We start from the raw sequence: 27,680 nt of genomic DNA, 5'->3' as shown, positions 1-27,680 counted from the left end.
CCTCTTTTCCCCCATTCATTTCTAGCAGTTGGAGAAAGGGAGCAAATAATTCCTGCCTCACTAAACCTTAAAGTAACTTCCCTGCTAAAAGAGAGCTGTGTCAGTATTATGATCATAAACCAGTAATATTGTTAGTGATTTTTGATACCTAGGCTGGTTGTCAGTTTTTCTCTTCTTTTAAAGTACCAGCCTAAGAACTTCCGGTGTTTGTGGTGATTCTGGATTTGTGGACTTCAGGGTGTGCTTTTCAAATAACTATTCACATACCATATGAAAGCAAGGTATTAATCTGCGTATTGATCAAGTTGTAAAGTATTCTGTTTGGATATTTTGCTTCAGTTACTGACAAGAAAGTAATTCTTAAATTTTAATTTGAAAACTAGAAGTCTGCCTCTCATGATCAGTTTTTCTTCATTGAGCTATTTATCTTTGAACTCTTGTCTTATGGTGGTTAATTTTCTTTGGGTGGGATCTCCTTGTATTTCTGGGATTTATGGTGATTTCTGCCTCTCTTCTACTTACCCTCCTGACAGTCTCTTCTTGTTGCCTCTGTGTATGTGCTGTCCTCATGTAATAGACTTCACGTGTGCTTCTTCCAGTTTAAATTATCTGGATCATAGGTGCTGGTAGCTGCACATAGTATTCCAAGCAAGTTCTTGCCAGTACCTTAAAATGGGTGGTAGCTGTTGAGGTTTTGGTTTTGTGAGGGTTGATTTGTTTGTTGGTTCCACAGAATCACAGAATGGGTCAGGTTAGAAGGGACCACAGTGGGTCACCTGGTCCAACCTCTCCGCTCAAGCAGGGTCGCCCTAGATCACATTGCACAGTATTGTGTCCAAATAGTGCTTGAGTTTCTTCAGTGGGGAGAGGAGGTTCTTGAAGTACCTTGTCTTATCGTTAATGCTGAATAGAAAAATCACCATGAGACTATACTTTGACCTAGGCATTGGACCTCTCTTTAGACCCCTGTTGTCTTCCCCTTACAGCTGATATTCTTCTGAGTTAGAGTGTGTATTCTTGTTTAGATGTTCATATGCAGTCTTTTTATTTGCAAACATTTCTGTTTCTCTAAACTTTTCTTTCAGTGTTTTACTGAATGACAGTCTCATCCATCTCTACATCCATCTGTCTATGATTTCCAATTTAATGCTTCCATAATAAAGGATATTTGGTGCAAGGAAAGTGCTAATTGTTTTATCACAGATGAATCAAACATAAATTTTCCCAGGGTAATCTGATAAGCCCAGAAGTTCCATTTATCCCTGTTTTTGAAATTCTGACTTCAGCATGCAGATTTTTTCTTAAACTCTTAAACTATTATTAATAGCAAACTAGTGCAGCTCTAGTAGTGGTATTATTAATTTTTTTTCTCTACATTATTAATGAGAGTGCTTCCTTTATTTTCGTGCAGTATACCTTCATTTTTAAAGTTAATTTAAATTTTTAAATTGAAGGGTACTACACCTTAATTTTTAAATACCTTTAAAAAGCTTTGCATTCCACAGTGGTTCATGAATTCTTGGATGGTGCCCATGTAGTTGCTTTGATTTGAAAATGTGAAGTTCCTAAGCGTAGACACAGTAACTTCTGATTAAAGATACCTGTTACCAGTTGCCACAGGAAAGTTTTACCTGTCATTTCTTTGGAAATGGGTATTCAGCTGACATTATAGGATACTTCAATAACTTCTTTCTTTGCAGTCATTACTATGCTGCAGTACTTTTTCCTTTTTGATTCTAGCTACTGAAGTACAATTTCTTTCCTTTTTTTTTGCTTTTTTAAAAGCGTATTTACAGTGGGTATCTCAGTTTGGCTTAAATTTTATCTTTATTTCTGTATTTCCTGGTCTTTGTGGTAGAACTGTCCTGTTTTGAGGGCTCTATTTCTACTTACAACTTCACTAAGTGGTTATTTGAATTCACTTAGTAGTATAAAAACTTTTCTTGCACACCAGTCAAGGGTACAAAAGCTTAAGTCTTAATTTTGCTCCTTTGGCAGTGACATTTACTGTGACCCCCCCTGCTGGAGTTGTGTACATCACCAAATCACTTCTGTTTGAACACTCTTAGGGCTGGTCATAGTTTGTCTTTTCTTCAGATTTTGTATAGTATAGTTGCATAATGTGACCACCTAAGGAATGTTTTCCCTAGTACTTGAGTAACTGACAAATATATTGCAGATGTCTATTTTATTAAAATCATATTTAGTCAGCCTACAGTCTTTCTCTGTCAGATTCTTTTACTATTACCTTCCAGTTTTTATCTCTTTGTAATTTCTTCTCCGGCAGCCATGTACAGAAATAAGACATTTTAATTCCTACGGTCCCTTTTACTTACTCTTGAGTAGAAGTGTGAAAGCAGAGATCCCCAATAATAAGTTAGTTTTATTTTTGCTTAGGTTGTTGAATGGTTTAATGGTGAATTCTTTTATATAGTTTCTAATAATTTTTTTAAAACTGAGTGTGTTTCAGTAAAAATGCCATTTCATAAAGGGCACAAAAAAGAGGCAGTTTTATTAAAAGAAAGATGACAACAATAACATCTGGAAAAATGCTGAAACTTAAGGTTGGGTCACTTATGTTTTTGTGGAAGCTGCAAGTGTCTGCAACACCACTGGAGAGAGCTGTGTGCTGAGATAAGTTGGTACTGAATACTTTATACTTGCTAAATCTTTGGGAGGCTTTCTTTAATGAAGTTTGAAAAAAATCTTAACCAGTGGAAATGGGGGCTTGCCTACGGTCATTTGCTAACTGATTGCAACTCTGTTTAAGTTGCTGGAGGCCCTTTAGTGCGCATGTGCTGATTTTGGTAACATGTCTTAATGTTTTCTTCTTTGTTCATTTCCTGAATCCTCCAAGTTCTCTGGACATTGTGATGATGTCTCTTCTTGCACAGTTACCACCTGCACATCTTTAATTTTCCACAATGTGCTTACTTAATACATTGATAAAGAAACCTAATGCACTTTGCTCTATTTTCTAGTGTAAGTTTGAAAAAGTATTTCCTAATTTAAACAGATATTAGTACTTCGGTATTGACTGTCAAAGATCTGCCATTAATGGCATTCTGTAGTGAAACCCAGTACTTTTTATGTCATTTGTTGGACTGAGAGTGTTACTTTTACTTTATAATCTGGGTCTTCATTTCAGAAGACATTTAATTAGTGGTTTCTGTAAATTCTTCCTGTATCAGTCCTTACTATGCTGCCTTATAGAAATAGGAAACTAGCATTTTATTGATATTGTGGATAATGCTAGTATCTTGATTTAACGATAGTTAAGTAAACAGTATAATATGATACATTTCTAAAAGAGAATGGAAAGTATTAATCTAGGCAGTATACCTGAATCGCTATGAAAAATGACCTGGATGTACACAAGCACCCTTGGTCCAACACTCTAAAGTTTTCTGTTTTATTCAGCAGCAGAAAACGGTCAAATTTCAGCTTGGAGTGGCTTTTTATAGCCAAGTTAAAACTCCCTAGCGGTAGATATGTTACGGAAATAGATTTAGTTTAGTGGCAGTTGGATAATGCAAGTCTTTAATACCTAAGTCACTTCTCACCTTGATCAATTGTTGTCAATCAGCTATATGCCAGTAGGAATTTACCAGGATGTAAAGAATTTCTGTAAATGACTTACATTGTTACATTATTTGTGTTTTATTAATGATGAAGTAGAAAGATGCCTGCCTCTTCCACTTCTGAGTTGCTGAGTAACCTCTTAATGATATCTTGTTGCATCTTTTGAGGAAATTACATCTAGACAAATTTTTTGATACATCCTTTGTTGCTGAAACAAAGTTAGTGATCTCCAAGTATTTGTCATGGTTTATATTAATTCATACGAGGATGTTACCTACTGAGGGTGCAAAAATAAAAAAAATTATAAACTGTGTGTTGAAGAAGGAATAGGGCTTCGGCATGAAATCTATATTGTGATTTATGAGATGGAAAAGATTTTACTTTCTTGCAATATCTCACGAGACAATTTAGGAAAATGTTTTTGCATCTCCTAAACTGTTTTTGTATTGTTGATGGAATGGCCTATGACAGCGAGAGGTCACTGGTCATCCTGCTTGGTTGTGGAGAAAGTGTTGATGAATATTTGCCAATCCTTTTCTTGGCTACACTTCTTTGTTGGAATGAGATGAACTGTGGAAACACATATATTTAGTTCTTTACACATTGAAATATTTTTCCATGCCAGCCACTTATTAAATTCACTTGAGCTTCTAATACCTTTGTGAACATGAAGAAAGTGTTGTTCTCAGTGGCACTTTGAAAAATGTCTTGCAAACATAGATTTAGAAGTATATATATTAGCCTACATAAATTCGATGTATACTTTCCTAGATTTTATAAACATAATTTTAAAATGATCTCAAGAATAGCTATATAAATAATTATATATTCAGTGAAAGTTCTGAAAAATAATAATGACGATGGAGTTTTCTAAGTTGATCACTGTTTCTGGTGATCTTCTAAGTCCTCATGTTTGGATTCTGAATTTTAAAGAGAAGACAATAGTAAGGCAGAAGACAGACTTGAAAGGAATATGGGGTTGATTTGCTCAAGTTTGCTTCATCACTTGGGTAAGATTTCTACAAAACTATCTTGAAGGATGAGGATTTAAACACATGTATAGATCTCTGGAAAATCACTGTTGACACATGATGACTTCATGTATGTTAAGGCACAGTTTGCTTAATGATTAGCACAGTTAATTAAACCACTGTAGGCAATGCGAACTGTCAGCCAAACAAAATACAATTAAATGGAGTGTGGTTTAAGTCCTCCTTTTAGATCATTGACTTAACATCCTGTAATAATATTTATTGACCTATGAAGTATATTTGCACAGGTACTTAATATGCAAGATATCAATCCATGTTTAATTTGCATAATCACAATCCGTATTTTACAGTATTGAGCAAGTGGCATATGTGAAGTTAAGCTATTCATGAAGTTATCTACTATGTAGAAAACATCTGAATGTTTTAATAATACAATGGCCAGTAGACTTAGCTGGAACTGAGTAGCTCTTGGATGCTACTGATTATGGACAGAACTCGTGTGTAGTTATTTAATTGAGTTTGACCACATTTTGGCAGAGGTACTTACTACTAATTAACTATGTTTAGATTAATTGATTGTTCCCATTTGTGGTCTGGCTGATAATCATAATTTTACATTAAACATGATCTTCTGATTTTTGTCACAAGAGGTGAATGACTTTTTAATCCATCCTATTCTAATGCCCAATAAATGCAAGTTCCACTTTTTTCCCCCCCTGCTCCTGTTGTCACTGTACAAAGGGTATGTGTTTTGTCAACTTTCTTTCTTTTCTCTGTACTACTTTCTTCCACCCCACCTTCCTTATAACTTAGTTTTTAATTTGTCATGTTATATACTGCTAGAGACTTGTTCTTGGTTCCTGACTTCAGGTCTTTGAAGTTATAACTGCAGTGGTGCTTCTGTGTTGAAAGAAGCAGTACCTAGACATCTTCAGTCTTACTGTATCATCTCCTTGTGTACAAAGAGTAGAGTTTGTGTTTTAAATGCTCCATTAGCTTAAAATAGGTTTATTTTCTTCGTAGTTTTTGAAAACTTACAGTACTGTTAACATAACTGAAGCAACCAAAGCCTGATTGAATCATACTTTTTATTCCTATGTATTAGGACTGGAATTTGTTCGTTATATACTTGTTCAAGTTTCTTGTGACATCTGTCTCTCTTCTTTGTCCTCATACAACAGCAGAAACAGTGCACATCTTAATGTTTAGTTTGTGCTTGCATTCTGCATGGTACAAAGCATTTCATTGTCTGAAGTGTTTTCTTGCCTTAAAAAAGGCATCCATCTGAACATTTTCCTTTTTCATAGAATCATTAAGGTTGGAAAAGACCTCTAAGATCATTGAGTCCAACTGTTAACCCAGAACCACTGTGTTGTCCACTAAACCAAGTCCCCAAGTGCTACATCCAGGTACCTTTTGAACACTTCTAGGGATGGTGATTCTACCACTTCCCTGGGTAGCCTGTTTCAATGCCTGACCATCCTTCTGGTGAGGAAATTTTTCCTAACATGAAATCTAAACCTCCCCTAATGCAACTTGAGGCCATATCCTCTTGTGTTCTCACTCATTACCTGGGAGAAGAGGCTGATCCCCACTTCACCACACCTTTTTTCAGGTAATGGTAGAGCACAGTAAGGTCCCCCCTGAGCCTCCTCTTCTCCAAGCTAAACAACCCCAGCTGCCTCAGCCTCTTCTTGTAAGACTTGTGCTCTTTCCCTTTTCTTTACCTTCTGATTGTGTATATGGAGTAATACTGGATTTCTGAAAATATAGTGGAGAACTTCTAAACTTTCATTTGATTAACAATAAAACAAACAAAAAAACTCGTCAGCTGAGTCTGTTGAATCTCAAAGAAGCTTTCAAAGAATTTCCTTTTTTCAAAATGCTTGTCATCTTACAAAGTCTTCTTTTAAAATACATTGGATCTTTAAAAATGTCTTTTAAAAGCTTTCTGAAATTCAGTTGTTGGATGTCACATCATTGGCCTATGGATTTTCATTTTCAACATGTTGTAGATACAGTTGGCCTTGAGGCTGTTGTTCTTAGCTGTTACTATCTTCTTTTTCCATGAGAGAAGTTCACTGAAACAGCTCATGTATCTGTAATGTGAAATCACAGAGACTTGGATTTGGCTAGAATGACCAAAACACCCTTCCCTCTTCCCCCCCACTGCCTCCCAATAAAATCCTAGATTCTACTAATGTTCAACACAGATTATTTTGATAAAGCTAGGTATGTACAGTTATACTGGCAGTCTAGAAGAACAGGAACTTCTAGCAGTGGAATGTAATAAACTAAGTTTTATTTAGGTAATAGTTGAAGTTATAACTGCTGTACAAGGGGATTGCTTAGCATTGAATTTTCTCTTTTTTGAGTGATAGGTTTTGTTTCCTGCTGTTCCATTGAAAGGTTTTTGTTCCTCTCAGTAAAGCTTACCATTAATCCTAAAAAACTTCAGGTAGTGATCTGAAAATTTGTATATTATAGGAGGTTTAGAAGGTTTATAATTATTTATCCCTTATGTTCTAAGTAATAGGCCATTTCATAGAACCATTTTAAAATTATTTTTGACCCTGTAAGACTAGATGTATTAATTCTACAGGAAATTAAGTCCTATTTAGTTTTGTCTATAATTCTGAGAGGATAAGCTGTGTACATCCCTGTCTGTAACCTTGGCTGGCTGCTAGGTGCTAACACTGCTGTTCTCTCATTTTTCTTGCTTAATCGAACAGGGAAGGAAATAAGACGGAAAAGCTCATGGGTCAAGATAAATGCAGGGAGATTGCTTTCATTCTTCACTAACCTTGGTGTCTGCAGGGTTGTTTCATGTTTTTCTCACTTTTCTTCCTCATAACTGCTGTGCAGCATTTTTTGTCAGTTCTTAAATACGTTATCACAGAGGCACTACCAGTGTCACTGATGGCTTGACTTTGTCAAGGGATGAGTCCATTTTGGAGCTGTCTGGAACTAGCTCTGTTTGCTATGGGAGCAGCCTCTGGTCTCTTCCCATAGGGACATCCCTTCAGCCTCCCCGACTACCAAGACCTTGCCACATAAACACAATACAGAGGTTCAGTTTCATCCAGACCTTGGATGCCACTGAAGCTTAAAAGCTTGGTGGTGTGGCAGTTGGATGTATGAGCTAGACTGTAACACATGAGTTTCAGTCTTTGAATTATTTCAAAATGTGCTCCAAACAGGACCACATCACCATGTTCTAATCAAGTTTCCACTGCATTTGATCTGATCTGACAGCTATCCACCACTGGAAAATAGAGTTTTGTTCCCCAGTTACCTTAGTTCCTGTTCTTTCCCTTGAGTTGGCTTTGATGCCTGTCACATGCTTTTCCAAAACAATTAGGCTTCTTTTTTGAGTTGGTGAGTTTGATGGGTTCAACAAAGCATCTGATGCTTTTATATGTTTTCAGATTCAGGGGAGCAAGGCTCCCTTCTGCTGTGATGAGCTGTTAAAAATGAATTTAGCTATAATATATAACATCATCCCATCTGAAAGGTAGACTGGAGTATCTATGTCAAACAGCAAGAAAAGTAAACTTGATTAGAATTTCTGTCTGCTTTTGAGGAGCCCTAAACTTACTGTCACGAGAGTGCATTAAAGAAATATAATGGAGATAAAAGTGACATCATATTTTAGTATTAGAAGAAGTTACTCCAATGACTTTTGTTTCCTCCCAGCTTTGTCATTATCAGTTTTAACTACAACTTCAGGTACATAGTGCTGTTCCACTGCTGGGTATATGTAGGTAAAGAGAAGATGACAGAAACTGAGTTGACTTTTTTGTATCTGTTGAAGTACATTGCACGTCATGCCTGTTGAATGAAATCTGATTGTTTGTTCTACTTGTATTTTCCGTATTTACAAAAATAAAATGTGTTGTTCTGTCTATGTTGTTTGCAAAAAAAAAATTAAAAGCCAATGTTAGCTTTTTGTTTGGTAAAAGATTAGTGAAGATGAAGCAAGTCTGTAACTTTGGTTGTTTTCATGAAATGTGGACTGAAGCATACAAAACACGTTGACGTGTTTTGGAGGGGTTGGGTAGACAAATATATTTCAAGTATTAGTTCTCCTTCAGTGTAGAATGACCTTGGTTTGGGGGCCAGTAAGTTTTAATTATGGCTGTTATGGAACATGCTGCTAGCCCATGTCTTCTTGTGGATTCTGGCTGATTTTTATTTCTGATGTTGTAGTTCCAAGAAATTCAAAGTATACATAGATTCTTTTATAGGAGGTCTGTAGGAAGAAAATTCCTGACTTGGAATTCACAGTTCAGTACAGTCATGGCTGTCAGAAGTGCATCATGCTTTTAGCTAAATAAATAAAAATATCAAGGCAATGACAAAGAAATTTGTTTCTTTTGTTTCTTTGTTCATTTGTAGCTGCCCTGGTACAGTTTTTTTCTAAGATCCTAATTGTCCCCACACATGTCATCTAGATTTTTTCACCATCTTTTGTATTGATTACTTTTATGTAAGTAAAGCTTTCAGTTCAGCTTCCTTCTCTACAGCAATGAAACTCTGCATAATTTAGAGTGGATTACATGGTAGTCTGTATTTGCATTAGTGTAAAGGGACTTAGAAACTAAGTAACTGAGTTGTTTTCCTAGTTGGAATTTAGGAGGAGGAAAGTGTTGTTTATCTGCAGTCTTTCACTTGAAAACTTGGCTTTAATGGCACAGAGGAAAGACTTGTATTTGGTCGGCTCTGTTTTTGTCTCTAATTTCATTCTCTATCTGATGCTTTTCTGGCAGTATTGGCAAGTTACAACTGGTGATGCGTAACACTTAACAGCACTGGTGTTTAGGCTTTTTGGGAAATTGCATTCTGTAAATAGAACACAAAGTCCACTTCAGATGTCTGAATGCCCAAGCTACTAGAATCTATTATTACCAGGAGGTGGAAACATATCATACAATACAGTAAGATTCTTGGTTGTGTCTCTTTAGTGTGAAGATCAAATACATTCCAGAATGAGGAGTTTTAGCTTTTTTCTGTTCTGTACTTCTTGAAAGCTTTATTGTGCTGTAGGACAATTTACCTGGACATCAAAACCATTGCTGTCTCCCACAGTATAGATTACTGAAACAGATCAAAATATTTTGTCATTCTTGTGTTTGTATGGGTTTGTTGGTATATTTCTAGTTGGATTTTGTTTGTCAAAGTGGGACAGATAAGGTTTTAAACATGAACTAGTTAAACAACATCATCTTCTTAATTTCTTTCCACAGTTTTAAAACCGTGAAATCATGGCTCATTCAAAGACGAGAGCCAATGATGGAAAAATCACTTATCCTCCAGGTGTCAAAGAAATCTCTGATAAAATATCTAAAGAAGAGATGGTGAGAAGGCTAAAGGTTAGTAACCAAGTAATTGCTTGCAGATTAAAGTTTCTTGTAAAAGATGTTCAATGATCCTATTACTATATTTTATACCTGGAACGATTTTATTTTGCTTTGGGCTTTACCTTTTCTATGCGTAGAAGGAGAAACTTGTTTGCTCTCGTGCCTTTTCTTCTACCACTTTCTTGAAGTGGCTTGTTCAAAAAAGGTTTAAATGAATTTAAAAAATCACTGATAGAAATGAGCTGCATTAATTTCAAATACTACTTAAATTTTATTTCAGCTATGATGCTAAGTCAGTACTTTTATTGTTTTCCAGTATTTTCCTCTCTAAAAGAGAGTCATAATTTTGGAAATAATTTGGATACCCCTCAATATATTCCTTTTATGCATTCGTGCTCTTTGGTTTGTTTATAAACCCCCTTATTCTCATTATTTTAGCCTGTATCATGATGAAGGTAGTCTTTGTTATTTTAGTCTATATACTTTGACTATACATACAGTCTTTAATGTATTTCAGTTCTTGACCACTTTGTTTGGCCTAAGTGTACAGGAAGGTTGGGACAGATATAAAGGCTAATTTTGTTACTACAGATCTGTACCTACCTGTGTACTCTCACAAAAAGGCAGACCTGTATTGTGCAGAAGGAATGCCTGCAACTTGGGCTTGCCCTGTGAAACAGGGGGGAACAGATGTGGGAGAGGAACCTTAAGTATTCTAACAGATGGAAGAGCTTAATTTGGAGTTTTTCTGAAGAAGTAGTTTTAAGTCAGTTGGAATTATCGGTAAATGAACAAAAACCAATAAAATCCCAAACCACAAGATTGCTTCTCCTCTTCCCCCCAGTAACCTGTCTAGGCTTTGGGATTTTGGTTGATAGACTTTAGTGAGTGTATTGCATTCTGTGATGTTGAATAAAAGACAACATTTATAACCTTGTGTTTTAGTGATTCCTAAGAGAAGGAATTCTTTATTAGCACTTGCGTATTTTTTCAGCTTGTGGAAATGCAGCACCACAGTTCTTACTGATACTTTTTCTTCTATAGCTTAATTTCATTTTTGACCTTGAATGTCTAGTCCCTTCTGTCCTCTTGATCTGTCTTGCAGAAGAGGAGAACTTTGTAGGATGTCTTGTGTTTCTTGTTAGCTGTTTATTCTGGCTGTGAAATCACTGGTGCTCAGACAGGGGAAAAAGTGCACAGTGCTTCTTTTATAACAGATTGGATGATCCAGGGTACACTACAAGTGTACAGAAACTTCAGTATAAACACAGTTGCAGGTTCTAAAGAATAGTAGTTGATAAATAAGGGAGCTATTAGCCTCTTGATTTCTCTGACTGCCAAATTCACATAATTATTCGGGAAAAAGCATTTTTCTGTGCAGAAGGAGGCATTCTGCTGTTTGTTAATGACAATATATTAATATAAATGCAAATTACTGGTAATTAGAGAATAAAATGGAAAATATGTGCACTGAATTTCTGTGTTAGCATAACTTACTTTGGAAATTTTATGCATTTTGTATTGATGCCCTCTTGAAGTTTATAATAGATTTGGAAAGGAGATGGAAACTAAATGATTATGGTCATGAACTAGCACTGAAGACAGAAATAAGGTGATAAACACTTGGAAATGATGAACAGTGTGAGAAAAGCATTTTTTCCACAGTTTCTTTTAATACACAAGAACCAAGTCATCATCTAATGAAACATTAATTTTAGGCCAGCAGTCTAATAATACACTTTTCTGTAAGTTTTATACAAGTGAATTCCAAAGCTTGTTTCTGTAGAACGACGTAGTAAAATTTGAGTGGGTTAAGAAATATGTGCCACATCTGGAAGATGAAGCTCCAGGAGTATAAATCGTGGTGGTCTGGGTATGATTTCAGGCTCAGGAGTCCTCTAACCTATTGCTTTGCAGGAAGCTGGAAAACTATGCTTGGACAACCAGCTTGTTTTCCTTTGTTTTTCCTTAAACACTGTGATGGATTGGTCTGCAGACAGGATGACTGATCTTTGTTGTCTTGACTTGTACAGATGTTCATGTTATCAGGGAAGAAACACTAAAGGTTCATTTCCAGAGCAGAAAAACCCCATACTTGTTGCAAGAAGTATGAAAAGACTACTTTTCATAGAAATGAAAACAATTCTGATTAATAAATTACTTTAATTAGTGTATAAGGGCACCAATGCACTTCAAGTGGTTCATCTTGTGCCTGACACAGGAGGACTTTATTTTTCTTGCAATGGAAGTTAAGTGTGTGCATGAGCTGTTGGTCTTCTGTGCCTTTTAGTAAAGGATTCTCATGTGCTTGAAAACTTTACAGCTTCTGTGATCCCAATCATGCAGAAGTTTGGGTTTTTTTTAAGTTGGGTTTGTTGCTCCCTAACCAGTTATAGTAAATTTTTTGGAGGGGGCAAAAAAACCCAACTAAACAACAAACTATAGCAAAGTAAAGTATTTTGCGGTGTTATAGGATTCTAGGCTTGACGTTATTATTCTTTGAAAAATATCTCTTCCTGCACTGAAGAAATAGATGGGAGTTTTGGCTTTAATTCTCAGGATAGCGTAATTAAGTCTTTAGTATAATTTTGTTAATTTTGCAAGAGTTAAACTCCTTAAAATAACTCTGCCTCTGTGAGTCAGATAAGGAATTGGAGAAGGGCATAATTACTTTGTTTTGTCAGTAAATTTCTCTCCTTCAGAAAGTTTTTTAAATGTAAGAATTTTCATCAACTAGCAGTTACTAAATATAGCTTTTCCCGCTTTTGTTTTATTTAGCATGTTAAATATCTGATGTCCAAGACTTTTTTTCTTCCATAACTTCCATAACTGGATCCTAATAATCCTAGTGGTCATTTTAGCCTTGCTGGACAACATCCGTGCCACTGGGCTGCCTGGATTTATATATGCATTTGCTGAAAGTGTGTGCTCTGCTTCTGGACAGCGCAGGGAATAGAATTTTCTTCAGAGGAGTAATAGGGCAAAAGCTGAAACTGAAAGAGAATAGAAGGAAAAAAATCATCACTGAACTGTTGAGGGAGAAACAAATATTTTTAGCAATGTTTTGGTGTTTTCTGAAATTTTAAGTGAATGGCTGTAACAGTGAATGCTGTTGCACTTCTTCAATTGTCCAACTTGATTATATGGTTTCTCAAAAAGATCTGGGAAGTCTACAACTAGGCTTTCTGTAGTTCTGCTGAGACTGTGTGTTGGGACACAGTTGGGACAGCTGATAGAGGACTTGACCAGGTCTTTCCAGTACCCTGTAAAATGAAACACTGGTTGCTCAAGTAAGTACTACTGCATAGCTAATAATGCTTCTGACAGAAGTTGCACAAAACCAGAAAAGTGACTTTTAGTAAGGATCTTGTTACACAGAATATTTCATTTTGTGTACTAATGTGTATCTGTCTATTTAGATGGTTGTGAAAACTTTCATGGACATGGACCAGGATTCTGAAGAAGAAAAGGAGCTCTACCTAAATCTTGCTTTACATCTTGCTTCAGATTTTTTCCTCAAACATCCTGATAAGGATGTACGTTTGTTGGTAGCATGTTGTCTTGCTGATATTTTCAGAATTTATGCCCCTGAAGCTCCATACACTTCACCAGATAAACTGAAGGTAAATGAAATTAATCTCTTTTTCCACACCAGGTTTTTATACTCAGTGATTAATGTAATTGGTTATGACTGGTTTTTTTCCCTCCCTTTATCGCTGCTTCAGCCTAAGCAGTTCAAAGCTTTCACTTGATTTTGGGATATGATTGGTCAGGTCAATTGTCCATGAGATAAAGGGCTATACAGTACATCTTCCAAAAACTTTGAGAGTTTTGGATTTGTATTGAAAATAATAATTTTATTGAACTGTTATTGGGATTTGCAGGTAGTGAACTGTTACTTTAGAAATACTGATTATATGTATAACTTTTATCACAATCTCTTGCAAGATAGCTAATACCTTCACTTGGGAAAATACCCCTGTGTCTCCACTTAAGCTACCAAGAGGCAGGTAATTGTATATTTATAGATAAAGGTTCTATTGAAACAAAGATAAAGTACTTTTGTACAGAGTTTAATGATTTTTGATGTGACTTGGAAAATTCTGCAATTACAAACATCGCTGATCCCACTAGATGGAGATGGTTGATAGAGAAATGTCAGGTTTGAAAAGGAAGTACAAATCTGCTCCATTTGTTTCAGAAAAAAAAATAATTTTTTTCTGGGTTTTTAAACTTTTTTTAGTAGAAATCTAACTTTGTTTCCAACTTGCAAAATCAAACTGTTTCCCTTGCGTGGTCAGAATCTAGAGTGATGAACTGAGTTTTAGGGAAAATCTACAAAAAACCAGATGAAAATAACACTGAAAAATGCGTGGGTTTTTGGCTCCCTGATTTAGAAGCGTGTGTGGTCTTTTCTGTTTCATTTGGTTTGGTCTTTGTTTATTCCACAGTAGGATAAAAAGATGGTTGTGGTGGACAGTCTATCTATTATCACTTAAGAGGAAATCACTCAATTTCTCATCTAGTGGTTGCACCACCAGTGCTTCCTAATTAGGGAAACAGTGCAGTTTCAACTGCAGTAGGACATCTTTTGTTAGCAGACATCCTGGAGAGATATCTAGGGATTTTTCTTAGCTCTGTTTTCTTAATTCTGAATTAGTGTGTAATCAGAGATACAACATCTATTTACCTTACTTATTGATTGCACCATATTCAACTGGAGATAAATACTAGCTTTCTTGACTGTGCTATATTTAAATCTGGTTTTTAGATGTCCTGATTTCTACTTCAGTTTTGAGTATATGTTTTCATTTGCTTGTTAGGCTTAGAGTTTTAATTTCTCTCTTTCTGAGTTGGGCCAACTAACTTCCTCCTTACAGTATTTGAGCTACCGAATGCTACTAAGCTTTGGATTTCATAGTGTACAGTATTGGAAGGTTTGCAGTACTCATCTCATACCTGAAGTATAAGAATACTACAGCCACTGCTTGGACAGAGCTCTAAATGGACAAGGGACTTCCACTGCCAGCATTGAGTTCTGTAATCTGTGTGGATTTCAGAATTCAGTTTCTTGATGCAGTTTTCTAAACACATTTGGAAAAAAGAAAAGCCAAACAATAGCAACCTTTGCCTAGGGCTACTGGGGTAGGTTTTTTGCAAAGCCGTTTCCTCTGAACACAGCTTTTGTGGTTGCAGGACAAGCTCTGATAGAAATGTCGAAGAGTTCCCTCCACTTTATGACAGAGGTAAGAGGAAGAATGCTTCCTCTTGGGTTATATTTTGGCACTATTTTTACCCAGTATTTAATATCAAATCCATACTGCCTTCTTGTCTCTTCTCGTATGTTTAGCACCAAAGTTAAAAATGGCAAAGGGGAGTGCTGAAAAATATTAATTTCTTGGCAGGAAAAGATTTAAGATTTAAGCTTTTGCCCTTGCTTCAGACTCAGCAGATCTCTTTCTAACTTACATATTGTGCAAGTGAGATGCTGAGGGAAGGGATCAGTATCTCAGGTTTCCCTCTTTTATGTGTATCATGAGTATAAATCTTACATTCCTTGTTGATTGTTGAAAGAGCTTTGATAACAGGGGTGGAAAATGCCGTGAGTAGAATAAAGACAGAGCTAGAGCAGGTCTGCTCTTCTGGGATCTATAAACTTCTAACTTTGAGCCCTCCTCAGTCCGTGTAAAACTTAGAACCCAAATATAATTTTTTGGTGGGAAGATAATCTAATTGCTTATATGTGTCAATTGAAAATGACTGGAACAGAAGGACTGTCTGTCTGTCTTTGCTGAAATGGAGATGTTAAAAAGTGTGTATGGTAGCAGAACTTTAATTATCTGAAGGTGTTCTCTGGTGAGAGCCATGGCTCTGATGATTACTGAAGCCTTTGTATAGTTCATTGGCATCAAGACAGCAATCCACAAAAATAAAGAAATATTTTCTCTGAAGTTGAAGTGTAAGCACTTCTGTTTTTAGAGTCTGGATTCTAATGTAGACTTGCTTTATGCAGTCTGATGTGAAAACATATTGTCCAGTTGTGAAAGTATTGCAATTTTTTAGCTGCAGCCAAAGTTTATTTTAACACAGGCTGCAGCCTGTGTTTTGAATTTATAAATGCATGTCCAAGTAGTATGTTGTGTGCTTAAAAAAGGGAAACTGTGCTTAAAGAGAAAAATGTTTGGTCATAAGACATGATATATTAAAAATTAGTGAGTAGTTCTGAGTCTAGTCTATCTTGCTTTCTTTAAAATGGGAGTAGGAAAAAATAGTTTAGGAGTAAAAGCTTATTTTGTCAAACCATGCTGTTATTTGAAGCATTCAGGTGTTGGACTTACTGTACATGTATGCTATTCATTAATGTCTGCAGCTATATACAGCACAGTGATGAGAACTTTCTTTGGAAAATTAGTAGGGTCTTTGAATCCCATTCTGTTGGTAAGTATTGCATACTGAGCTACAGGATAAAAAGTAAGATACTTGGTTAAAGGAGCTGATTGAGATTTACCTCTACAAGAAAAGCTTAACAGAAATAATTAACATAGAGCATGGGTTCTGAGATTAAGTAGTTGTTGTTTGGCATTGTTCAGTCTGTCACATGCCCTCTTAATTGATTCTTACTCTTCCCTGAAACTCAGTTTGTATGTCTTATAAACTTTACAGAGCCTTCCAGTGTACTGGTTTTCCATAAGACAGCCCTCATTTTGGGTGGGGAGTGATGACCTACCTGCTAGTGTTCAGCACTAGTTTTTAAAGGAGGGATTCTTCAGATGGGCTTTTGCCTGAGGACTGTATGCCCCTGAGTGGTTGGAGACCATGAGATACATCCTTTGTCTTTAGGTTTAACTTCAGCTAATGAGTCTAGATTGTGTGCTCTGTAAGGGATCTGAAGTGTGAACCAGTGATCTTTCTGATTGTCCTTAACGCTTCAAAATCACAGTCTCGATCTGATTTAAAACATCAATGTAGCTGTATCTCTGAAGAGTGTATTTGCTGTTCTTTTTTGCCAAGAGATGGTGATGTCACTTGTTATCTAGTTCTTGATTTTACCTAGAACCATGGTAAGTGTTCAGCTTAATGGTTAAGGCTGGATTTTGTGGTTATAGTCTTAGAAAAAAAGGAGCCCCATTCTTATCTTTTGTCTGTGCATTATTATTGGGGGACTTAGGGGAAAATGGTCATTTTGAAAATGTTACAGAAAAACTTTATGGACTATTTCTAGGATAATTTTTTCAGGATTAACAGTAAAGCTTTCTTATATTTATTATGGCAACTTTATACCTTTTGGAATTTATTTGATTTACACCTAGATTGTTAGAGGAAACATAGATACAGTTGAGGCTGTGAACTGTTTCTGGTGATACTTACTTCTAAATATTTTGATTTAATGTAGCAGTTGTGAATTTCCAGCTGTTAATTATATGAATGTAAAAAACATTTAAAAGATTCCTTCCTGCGTGTTTCCATTCTGTTCATAATTGACTATATGTTCCGTCTAATGTGCTTCAATTTACTCTGTGTGAGACTTTTTCTGGAGTCTTCTGGTGGTGAAAGTTGATAGAGGAAGCAGGAGGAACTTGGTTTATTAGTTTTTGCAAGAGATGTGATCTGTGTCTATATCATGATGACTTGAGAAATGCACAAAGAATACAGAGCGAACATACAATAACACTCTCAGGAAAGGTGTAGTTGCTTACTGCTATTTTCCCGTTCTTTTGAAACTCATTGTAATATGAAGTAAAAATATTAAATTCATTGTCCTGCTGAATAACAATATCTTGACTTCTGCAGCATGCCAGCCAGTTGCAGCTGTGTTTGTCAAGTTGAGTGCTTTTCTTTGGAAATGGGAAACATTTGTTCCCTTAGGAAAAGGTTACTTTTTCAACCCTTTAAAGAAACGTGAAGTATTTTAAAATTACTCCTTGACATTTTCCATGATGCTTTTGTAGATGATCTTCTTTTGGATAGTGAAATAATGTCTGTCATTGCTGCATATTTTGTAGTGACTGAATAATACTAGTAACTTAAAAAGGCAATTATTTTATTTTGAAGGTTTAATTGCAGTTGATTGAATAACTAGCACTTCTTTCTTTTCAGGACATATTTATGTTCATAACAAGGCAACTTAAAGGTTTAGAAGATACAAAAAGCCCCCAGTTTAATCGATATTTTTATTTGCTTGAGGTAAGCTTTGTAACTTATTTCATAATAACTGTTAAATGTAATCTTTCAATTTAATCTTGTATTAACTACTTTTATTTTTTTTCTGTTCCAAATCAGAACATTGCTTGGGTCAAGTCCTATAACATATGCTTTGAATTAGAGGACAGCAATGAGATTTTTACACAGCTGTATAGAACGCTGTTTTCAGTAATAAAGTAAGTATTGTCACCCCCAATTACAATATATTATTGCATGATTAAAGTCAGTTGCTTCTAGCAAAGCTGTTCAGTGTGACTTTTAGCATTAATGAGCTTAGTAATTTTGTAATTCAGTTTAACTAAAGGTAACAGTATAAATACAATGTTCTGTCAGTTTTTTCTGTTCTAATGAAACAAGACACACTGCACATCATCTTTTTTTCCTAAGAAACTTTGGTTGTCATTTACTGCATTAGTTTTATTTTGTTCTTGAAATTGAATGGTCTAATACGCAATTCTAAGGAATTTGGAGGATTATTGCTGTAAAGACACGAGTCAGAAAGTAGTAGACACTGGAAGGTATTGCTAGAGGTAGTCCAGTCTTTTCTGTTTGCTCAAACCAGGTCAGCTTGAGCAGATTACCCAGAACTGTAGCCAGTTGGGTTTTGGGCATCTCCAAGGATGAAGAGACTCTTTGGGCAACCTTCTAGTACTCAATCATGGTTTTACTTAAAAAGTTTCTTATGTTTAAATGGTATGTCTTGCATTTCACCCTGTGCCCATTACCCCTTGTTCTGTGACTGGACACCACTGAGTGTGTGGTCTCAACACAGTCTTGTCCTGTCCTCTCTACTCCCAACATCAGGTATTTAGACTTAATGATAAGTTATTTCCCAAGCCATCTCTTCTCAAGGCTAAAAAAAGATGCCAGCTCTCTCAGCCCCTCCTTCCATGAGAGCAGCTCCACACCCTTAATCATCTTTATGAACCTTTGCTGGACTGAGTCCAGGATATGTGTGTCCCTTTTGTGCTGGGAAGCCCAGAACTGGACACAGCACTCCAGAGGAAGTCTCCCCTGTGCTGGGTAGAGCAGAGAGATGTTCTAATACACTGTCTTTTCATGATATGGGGAGATACAGTCCTCTTACTACAGTAGGTGAATGAGGAGAGCACGAAATTCAAGGATGATGGTATATGCAATCAGGGAATTGAACTATTTTGATTTATAAGAGAACTTGTGATTTGCTTATTTTATTCCTTGTTTTTTGGCATCACCACAGGGAGTACTCTGAACAGAAGTTGTACTTTATATAGATATTGCACTAAGAATTCTTGTTTTTAATTTCAGCAACGGTCATAACCAAAAAGTACACATGCACATGGTTGATCTAATGAGCTCTATCATTTGTGAGGGAGATACTGTGTCGCAGGAACTTTTGGATACAGTGTTAGTTAACCTAGTGCCAGCACATAAGGTAAGACTTAGTGGCTTAAGTTTTGTTTTGTTCTATTGGTTTTTTTGTAATTGTGATTTCTTGGATGTCTGTGTTCAGACATGTAGATCTCATTAGGAGGATGGCTGTAGCAAATGTCCTTGTATTATCTGGATTTCTTTTAGCAAACAAGTAATTTTAATAGCCAGAAAATTTCAGTCAAGTTTCATTGCTCTGATATACTTGCCATAAGCAAAGGATCAGTGATCACAGTAGTCTAAAAGGTTAAATGTCATACAAATTTAAACAGAGGTTTTTTTATATGCCATCAATGTCAGTAGAATGGAATAGAGAAGTTACATATATCCTTTGGAAAGTTTTAGATTCATGTAGTGCTGTATCAGCAGTTCAAACTAAGGTGCTGCCCTAAGTGGGAGGGAAAAAGTTGTTATGACTCTGATTTTTAATTGGCTCTGTTGTGTTTCAGAAATGTTGGCTTGGTGTTATTGGTATGTTTCTGATGCAGCCATAGAATTAAAACTGTGTGCAGAAATAGTTGTTTCTGAAGAGCCCAAGGAATGGCTGTCTAACCTTAATGAATAATGTCATGTTAAAAAAAAAGTCTACTGTAGACGAACTGAAGGAAAATCTTCAGAACTGTGCATGTGTTGTGTTACTTAAATGTTTAAAAAGCATGGAAGTCTGACTTTTTAGTTCAGGAAACTAGTTGTGTCCTACTGAAATCTCATGGGCTACTCAATTGTGAGTTGTGTATGGCAAAAAAGGATTCTGGGGAATGTATCTTTAGCTGTATTTTGGACACTTCTATTACCTTTTTTTGTTTTTTTTTTTTCCTTAAACTATGTTCAGGAAAGTGCTAACTATTGTGGTTTCTGAAAAGTGTAAGGTTAAGTAGTTACTAACTGAGAGATGCTTTGGAATGCCTACTAGTGTGCCTTTACTACAAGCCATCAATTTCAGTAAATAAATAGCACATAAATTATTTTTATATTGACAGTGAAAGACTAAATGCTTAGTATAGATCAGTAATTTTTTTCACCACTGGAAATGTTTTAGCTGTGTCTTTCAAGGAGTCTAATGCTTCTGTGCCAGGACTAGACTGAAATTTGTGTGGCTAAAGTCCAAATTTACAAAGGAAAGCTTTGGAATACAAAAAACAAAAGCGAGACTATGCAAAATACTTCAGTTTGTGTTTTCTCAGTTATTAAGAATCTATTGTTTCATTTTGTCATCTGTGTTCATCTTGATTTGACTGTACTATTTTTATGTTTCATGTTTAATAAATTGACTTTGAGTTGAAGAATTTGCATCCTGTAAGGATGTCTGTAGCATTAAAATAATTCTGTTTCATGGTGGATTTAAAATTACTGACTGAATATTTTAATAAGGATAATGTATTTGGCGGTTTGCATTTTCTGCTGCTTTTAATTGAAGTCACTTTTTAGATAGGATGCTCATTTATAGCCTGCTTTCTAACTGAAATAGTTATGTAATGCCAGACTGTATTCTGAGTACATTTACCTTTGTTTTATTTTTTTTCCGTACTAATGGAAAGGAGCTTCTAATATTTTTCTGTTTCATCTCAAAATCTCCACATGGTGTTTATTTAAAATTTTGGTCCTCTGACTACTTTCTGTGGCTACTGATGTCAAGTTGGAAAAGTGTAATGAATTCAGAGTTGAGAATTTTTCCACTCTTCCATTAAGCACAAAACTAGAAGGAGAGTAAGGATAAGGTCCACCATAAAAAAACCTGTGTCTTGGCTGACCTCACTGTTCAGCTGTGTCGGCTGTGGAAAAGGGAAATTGAATAATCAGACTGGTCACCAAAAATGGCATAATGGCAGACATTGGTGTAATGGTCAGTAGGGAATCCCCAGATTTCCTAGGGACCGAACAATATTTTTGATGGAGTGGAAGGAACATAGATCTGCTTCTAGCTCAGGTTTGAAGCTGATCAGATTGAGAGATTGTTGAAGATAAAATAATTATATCTGTAGAAAGTAACACAGGCAAGTGGTGTGTTTTTAATATGCCCAGAAGGAAGGTTGTGTATGAGAGGGAATGAATGTATAGTGGCCTTGTGAACTGAGTGGCTGTATTATAGAAAAGAGTTGTATTGGGTAAAAAAAGACTGAGCTCCTCAAATCTCAGTCTGTTTAATTTATCAAACCTGTGGTCTGTAAGTATGTGTTGGGAACAGAAGGTTCAAACAGCTCCTTTAGTTTTGGATCCTGGATGCTAAGCTCCAGTGGCTGAAATTCAACATTAAACAGCTTGATGCAAAAATTACGTGAATATTTTTAAGAGATGTAGTAATTAGTTGAGCAGTTTACAAAAGGTTAATTCGATACTATTGCCCCTTAAACCAAGACAATATTTTTCCAAAGATGAAAAATAGATATGGTCCATAGTCCTGAGTAGTAAGTGTAAAAAGCAATGGTGCTCGCAGGATGACTGCAAAAACTTGGACATAAGGAGCATACACTGGGCTCATGATGTATTACCAAATGTCTGTATACCATAATAAGTAGTCGCTGAAGTATTGACAACTCTAAACTACTCTATCTCCCTTGAGTTTGTCATCCGACTTGGTCAGGATAAAAGCCATACTAATGTAAACCTGAATGAAAGCAGCTGACACCAGTGTCACAAAAGAGGCATGCTGGAGTGTGCACAGGCTTGCTTGACTAGTACAGCTGTCAGATAAGCCAATAAAATGGCAAGCTTAACTTGTCTGACCATGTGCTTAACTCTTAATTTTGATGCTGAATTATTTTTTTCCTTTTGTAGCTTCTCTTTTATCACCTCTACTGAAATTATTTTCATAGGATTATATTAAGAGGGAATGAAATTAACTGACCTAAACCCAGATAAGACCTAGAAGCATGGGAAGAGGTAGTCAGTATGAAAAGGCAAGAAAAATTAATAGTTTTCCTTTCCCTTTAATGGTCTTTTTATACTATAAAACTTTTATGGCAGACCTGCAAACAATTTACTGTTTGTGCAGTGTGTTGGAAGGCAAATTGTACTTGATTTCCTTGGGTGTTTGCCAGTGTTCAGTTTTTAGCCTCTGCACTGCTACAGGGAATCCCACATTGCACATCCCACATGCTTTATGTGCCTATGTTTTAGAAAAAAAATATATTGACAATTAAATTCTTAGCTGTCTCTACTAGGAATTTGCTTAATATTTAGTGTTATCTATCTTGGCAACACTTCAGCTGAGCTTTTTCTTTGTCAGCCATCCTTAAGAATCTGTTTACCTTCCCTGGCAGAACAAGAGACTCTTGGAACTGTTCTGTCTGGGGCTGTTGGATACTAATTCAACTGCTGTGCCTTTGGTAATAAGAATAAAACTGAAGACCCTTTTCAAATTCCAAGAAAAGAATATTTTAAAATGTATGCTTTTCAGGAATATTTGCACTAGATACAGACTTAACATTTGATTTTCCTCCTAAAGTTAGAAAAGAAAGGCTGGATTGGTGCTAGCTTAGTCATCTTCTGTAAAGAAAAATTGAGGGACATGCATTTGTTTTCGTTGCCCTTTTTATTTTTTTCAGGGGATGGGTACAAGTTATTTCACTCTCTTTTTTTAATCTGTGTTAAATTGGTTATTGAGAGGTAACTGGAAAAAAAGAATAGAGGAAAAAGTCAAGTGGGTCTGAATTTCCATCACTTCTGACCCCATTGTACAAGAACAAATGATTTCAGCTCTGTGGCTACTCTGCTGGAGAATATGGTCTATAAAAACATAAAAACGTCTGTGCCATGCTGTCAGAGAGGTTGCCACTGCTGCTTGTCAAAAAGTAGAGGTTTGTCAAACATTCTAGAGAAAAGCAGATATGAAAAATGAGTTGGCAATACTGTTAATGTCTTTCCCACAGTATAAAAAGCCTGAAATACCAGCAACAAATGCCTAAAAATCATGGTAGAAATTGAGACAAAGGAGAGAACTTATGGTTGACCAAGATAGCCTCTATTCAGATTATTATTGATGGAGGTCTCCCAATGTTTTAAAAAATGTAAATGTTTATGAGCACTCTTTTACGAAAGAAAACTGGAGGTTTTTGAGGCTAAAGTCTGGTTCAGATGTTAAATGTAACCTCAGTTCTCTTGCAGAATATTTGTGTTCTGCCTTTTCAGGGGTGTTCTTTAGTTTGTCCTTACAAATCAGTATTTATTTTGTTTTTTTCCTTCAAGATGTAGTAATTGCTAATGATTACTTTAAACAGTGTTGCCAACTGATGGCTTTGTTTCTACCCCATTCAGGGCTCTAAAAACCTTATGCCTACTGGATGCTTACACGCTCCTAAAGGCATCCTGATTAAGATAATTGTCCCTGTCATGAGGTCTTTCTTAAATCTTTAAAAGATCTTGAAATACATGTCAACTTTCTTTCCGAACACATGGAAAGATTGGAGGGAGGATAATGGCTGAAGAGCTTCTCTAAAAACAGAGAAGCAATTTGTTAAATTAGGTGTTATCCTTTTGAAATTTCTCCTTCAAGAGAAGAAGTTTAAGATATCTTTGTGACTGTTGAATTAGTCAGAAGGATAGGTTTGGTTCTGTAAAAGATCTTTGAACCTACTTGGTAATTGCTGGGCTGCTTTTTTTTTCATTTTAACTAAGGCAGTGCCACTTTTGCTTGTTTCTGCTTTTATCCTGAAGCTGGAAAATGAGGAGAAAACTCTTGTGTGCTTTTAAGACTGCCTTAATATTGTTATTTCCAGAAAGCAGGGCCTCTGGACATTTGAGGGTCATGACTATTGGCACTATTAAATCAAATACCTGAGGCACGAAAAAACACTTTCCTTAGCCCATTGTGCTCTAGACTAATTTTTCCTCTTTAGAGCTTTTTTTTTGATAGATATTTGCATTACACTTCCTTCTTATTCAGGGTTGCAAATAGCTACTTCTAGCATTTATCTTGGAAAACATTAAGTTTTGAAGTGAACTGCTGTGCAAAAGATACAAGCTGAAACTAATTAATGTGAATCAGAACAGATCTGACTTTTGGAACTCTGCTGTGCTAGGTCTGCTGTATAGACTTGTTTTATACTAAATCAGATATTGCTCATGATCCAGAGTTCCCTCTTACCCAGGTGGAAGTGGTTTTCTTTATTTTGGTGGAGGTGAATGGTGAAGTCAAGAAGGATCAGAACAAGAATTGCAAATGGCATATGTTCCTTATTATAGTTATTTGTGCCTTTTATTTCCTAAATTATTACAACTCTGAATAACAGAAAACAAATGCTACTGGTGGAAATACCTTTTTTTCTTGTGACCATAAAGAACAATCCAGCATGCAGTGTCTTCTCTTTTCTGGGACATGAAACAACTGTACAGTTTTGTAAAAAGACAAAAGTATTTAAAATATTAAAGTACCTTTCCAGAATTGGAATTTTCAGTCACCTTCTGTATTGGCTTTGAGTAAAACAGATACTTCAGGCATGAGTCTTAGTAGTGTTTCAAGTTCAGTCACCTGACTTAGTTCTATCACTAGGCAAGTCAAAGGCTTTTTTGGTTTGATATTATCAGAAAATGTTAATCTGTTCCCAATGCTGTTTAGAAGCTTATAGTTCTAGAGAGATTTTAAAAATTTCAGACAGTACTCTCCGTATCTTTGCAAATCCTTGCTTTCATTAAGACAACTATAAAGAGCCAAGCATATCCAGGTAAAGAAGTACCCTGCATGTGGCAATACATCTTGTGTTTGCTTTTTATTGTGCTAAAAGAAGTTCTCTTCCTTTTATGGTGAAAAATATTTTTAAAAAGCAACCAAAAGCTGCCTCTTTTTACCGTTGAGTTATAAATTGAATATACTGGGGTTTTTTTAAATTGCAAAGACTAATAAAAATTATGGGAGCTGTATTTTTATAGAGTTTTCTTAGCTATTAAAATACTACATATTCTTGTGTATTGAAGACATTTTTTCTTCATTCTTCTGTGTGTTAACTCTGCAGCGGGTGTCACAAGGGCTGAGTTGCATTTTCTTCTGAAAATTTTTGAAAAATAACTGTGATGTAGAAATTGGAGAAAGGGTATAACAACTAGAGCGTGGAGAATGTGTGCAGGGAAAGGGAGAAAACAATGATAGAGCAATAACCCAATTAGACAAATGGAAGGATAGGAATGTTGAAGAGGGGAGTACATTTTAAAAATTTTTTATATTAGTTTAGGGGTTTTTCTCCTGTAAACTGAAGTTCTAGAGTTTTTTTCTTTGACGTCTCAGACAACAGACTGAGTATCTTTGCATGGTATGATGGAGAGCCTTTGGTGGTTGTCCACAGGTGGGTGCTTGATGCAAGGACAGAATTGCACTTTCTGTATTCCTGTTCAGAGTCTTATTTCTGTGGTGACTGTAAATGCCTCAGTGTTGCTTTGTATCACTTTCCTGGTTTTTGGGGAAACTGATAAAGAGAAGCAGTAAAATGCAGGCACTGAGTTCACTGAGCATCAGTTTTAGATGTACAACTGAAAAGTAAGCCTTCATTTGCCAGGAAAGAGGTTTTTTTCTTTTTCTCAGTAGTACCAGTGGAGACTACAAAGCTTTGTTTGGAAGAGCTTTGTTTTTACTATATTATCTTTATTACTGAAAATATGAAAAGAACAGGCTATTTCCTTAATGCATTTACCAGTACATGATGGCTTTTAATTCTTGGATTTGCTTTTAGATTAATGCATATGCTTATAATTCTTCTGGTTTTTCATTTGTTTGTTTTTCCCCCAGAATTTAAACAAGCAAGCCTATGATTTGGCAAAGGCTTTACTGAAGAGGACAGCACAAGCAATAGAACCATACATTACTAATGTAAGTGAAGCCTGCAAACAAATATGGAAATCAATACTTTCTGTAACTGAAGTGTGTTATAAAAAGAATGAATTGCACGCTGTCAGACAGGGCTGAAAAATAACTTTTTATGGGTTGTGAATTTTCTTTGAGAGAATGATTGTATTAATGGAGCGCTGCATAACCTGTCCTTTTGAGTCTGATTCGTTACCATATAGAAACTACTAAGTACTTAATACTTGTGATTTGTGAAATGCAATGGATAATTTCCTTTCTACTGTCTTGAAAGACCTTGAGATTGAATCCTTAGAGTGAAGGGAAGTCACTCTAAAAGTGAATAATAAAAGTGTATTTATATATATTGTTCTGATAAAAATATATAAACGCATTGTTTCTGTAGCAAAATTCATCTTTTAGTGAGGAGGTAAGACTATCTCGAGCCAAGAGAATTGAAGATAGAGCAGAATTTTAATGCTGTTATCACAGAAGTAGAAGAGGAAACAATCTAAGGGTAATGAAGAAGAAAACCAAGTGGATTGAGAATTATAGCAGAGTTGAATGTAGACATCATAGACTCTGTAATAGAAGAGGGATAAGGGGAAGTAAAGATCAGAGGGAAATATGTTCTAACTTGAGTTGCATGATAGGAAAAAATATAACACTTTTTCTTTTTTAAGCAGTTGAGGATTTAGCTGGTCTTATGGCATCTATCCAAAACCTCAGGAGCATGAAAACAATAGAAAACCTTCAGTGCTTTCTGTTACTTTCAGACTTGTAACACTTAGAAAGTGGGTACCTCCTAAAATTTAAAAAAATCCTCAATAAAAACTCTTACTTCAAACCTGCCATTTGGGAAGGTGTTGCTACATGGGAATGTGTTTTTAATGTTCATCTGTAAAGTTGGATTATGAACTGGGTGACGTTTTCTGAGTTTTGAGGACGTCTGTACAATAAGAATCTTCCTTTAATGGGAAGGATGCACATGGAGTCTTCTTTTATTTGTTTCCCACAAGAGAGAATTATTATGCAGTTTTGAAAATTTTATTTCCTGAAATACATTAAAAACACAGTATCCGTTAGTTTCCTAACCAGGATTTTATACATTCAGGCAACGCTGAATCCAGAAAAGCAAAACATTTCTTCAAGACCATCTTTAACTTACAATAAGATGTACTGGTTTTTTTATTTGTATATATATAACTCTTCAGTTGCTTCTTACCCATCTGAGAGGACAAAGTTGAAAATAGTGCGGAAATATTTTCTTTAATGAGAAGTGTGAAGTTTCCCTCAAATATGTCAAGTTTACCAAGAAGGAAATAATTGCTTTACAGTTGCATTATGCTGCTTGTAAATACAAAT

General features: G+C 35.7%; 1 protein-coding gene across 4 annotated transcripts in view; it reads left to right on the top strand.

Moving 5' to 3' along the window:
- PDS5B (PDS5 cohesin associated factor B) overlaps positions 1–27,680 on the top strand; it is a 96,628-nt gene that overhangs the window by 10,626 nt on the left and 58,322 nt on the right. For all 4 annotated transcript variants that reach the window (XM_069012256.1, XM_069012250.1, XM_069012232.1 and 1 more), the window contains exons 2-7: positions 9,821–9,946; positions 13,354–13,557; positions 18,032–18,118; positions 18,215–18,312; positions 19,424–19,550; positions 26,262–26,342. In XM_069012256.1, coding sequence (XP_068868357.1) covers positions 9,839–9,946; positions 13,354–13,557; positions 18,032–18,118; positions 18,215–18,312; positions 19,424–19,550; positions 26,262–26,342 — 705 coding nt within the window. In that variant the 5' untranslated portion in view covers positions 9,821–9,838. The remainder of the gene's footprint in view (positions 1–9,820; positions 9,947–13,353; positions 13,558–18,031; positions 18,119–18,214; positions 18,313–19,423; positions 19,551–26,261; positions 26,343–27,680) is intronic.

The sequence above is a fragment of the Aphelocoma coerulescens genome, chromosome 1 (assembly GCF_041296385.1).
Source record: "Aphelocoma coerulescens isolate FSJ_1873_10779 chromosome 1, UR_Acoe_1.0, whole genome shotgun sequence".
Classification (NCBI taxonomy): domain Eukaryota; kingdom Metazoa; phylum Chordata; class Aves; order Passeriformes; family Corvidae; genus Aphelocoma; species Aphelocoma coerulescens.
This window is presented reverse-complemented; position numbering and strand designations above follow the sequence as displayed.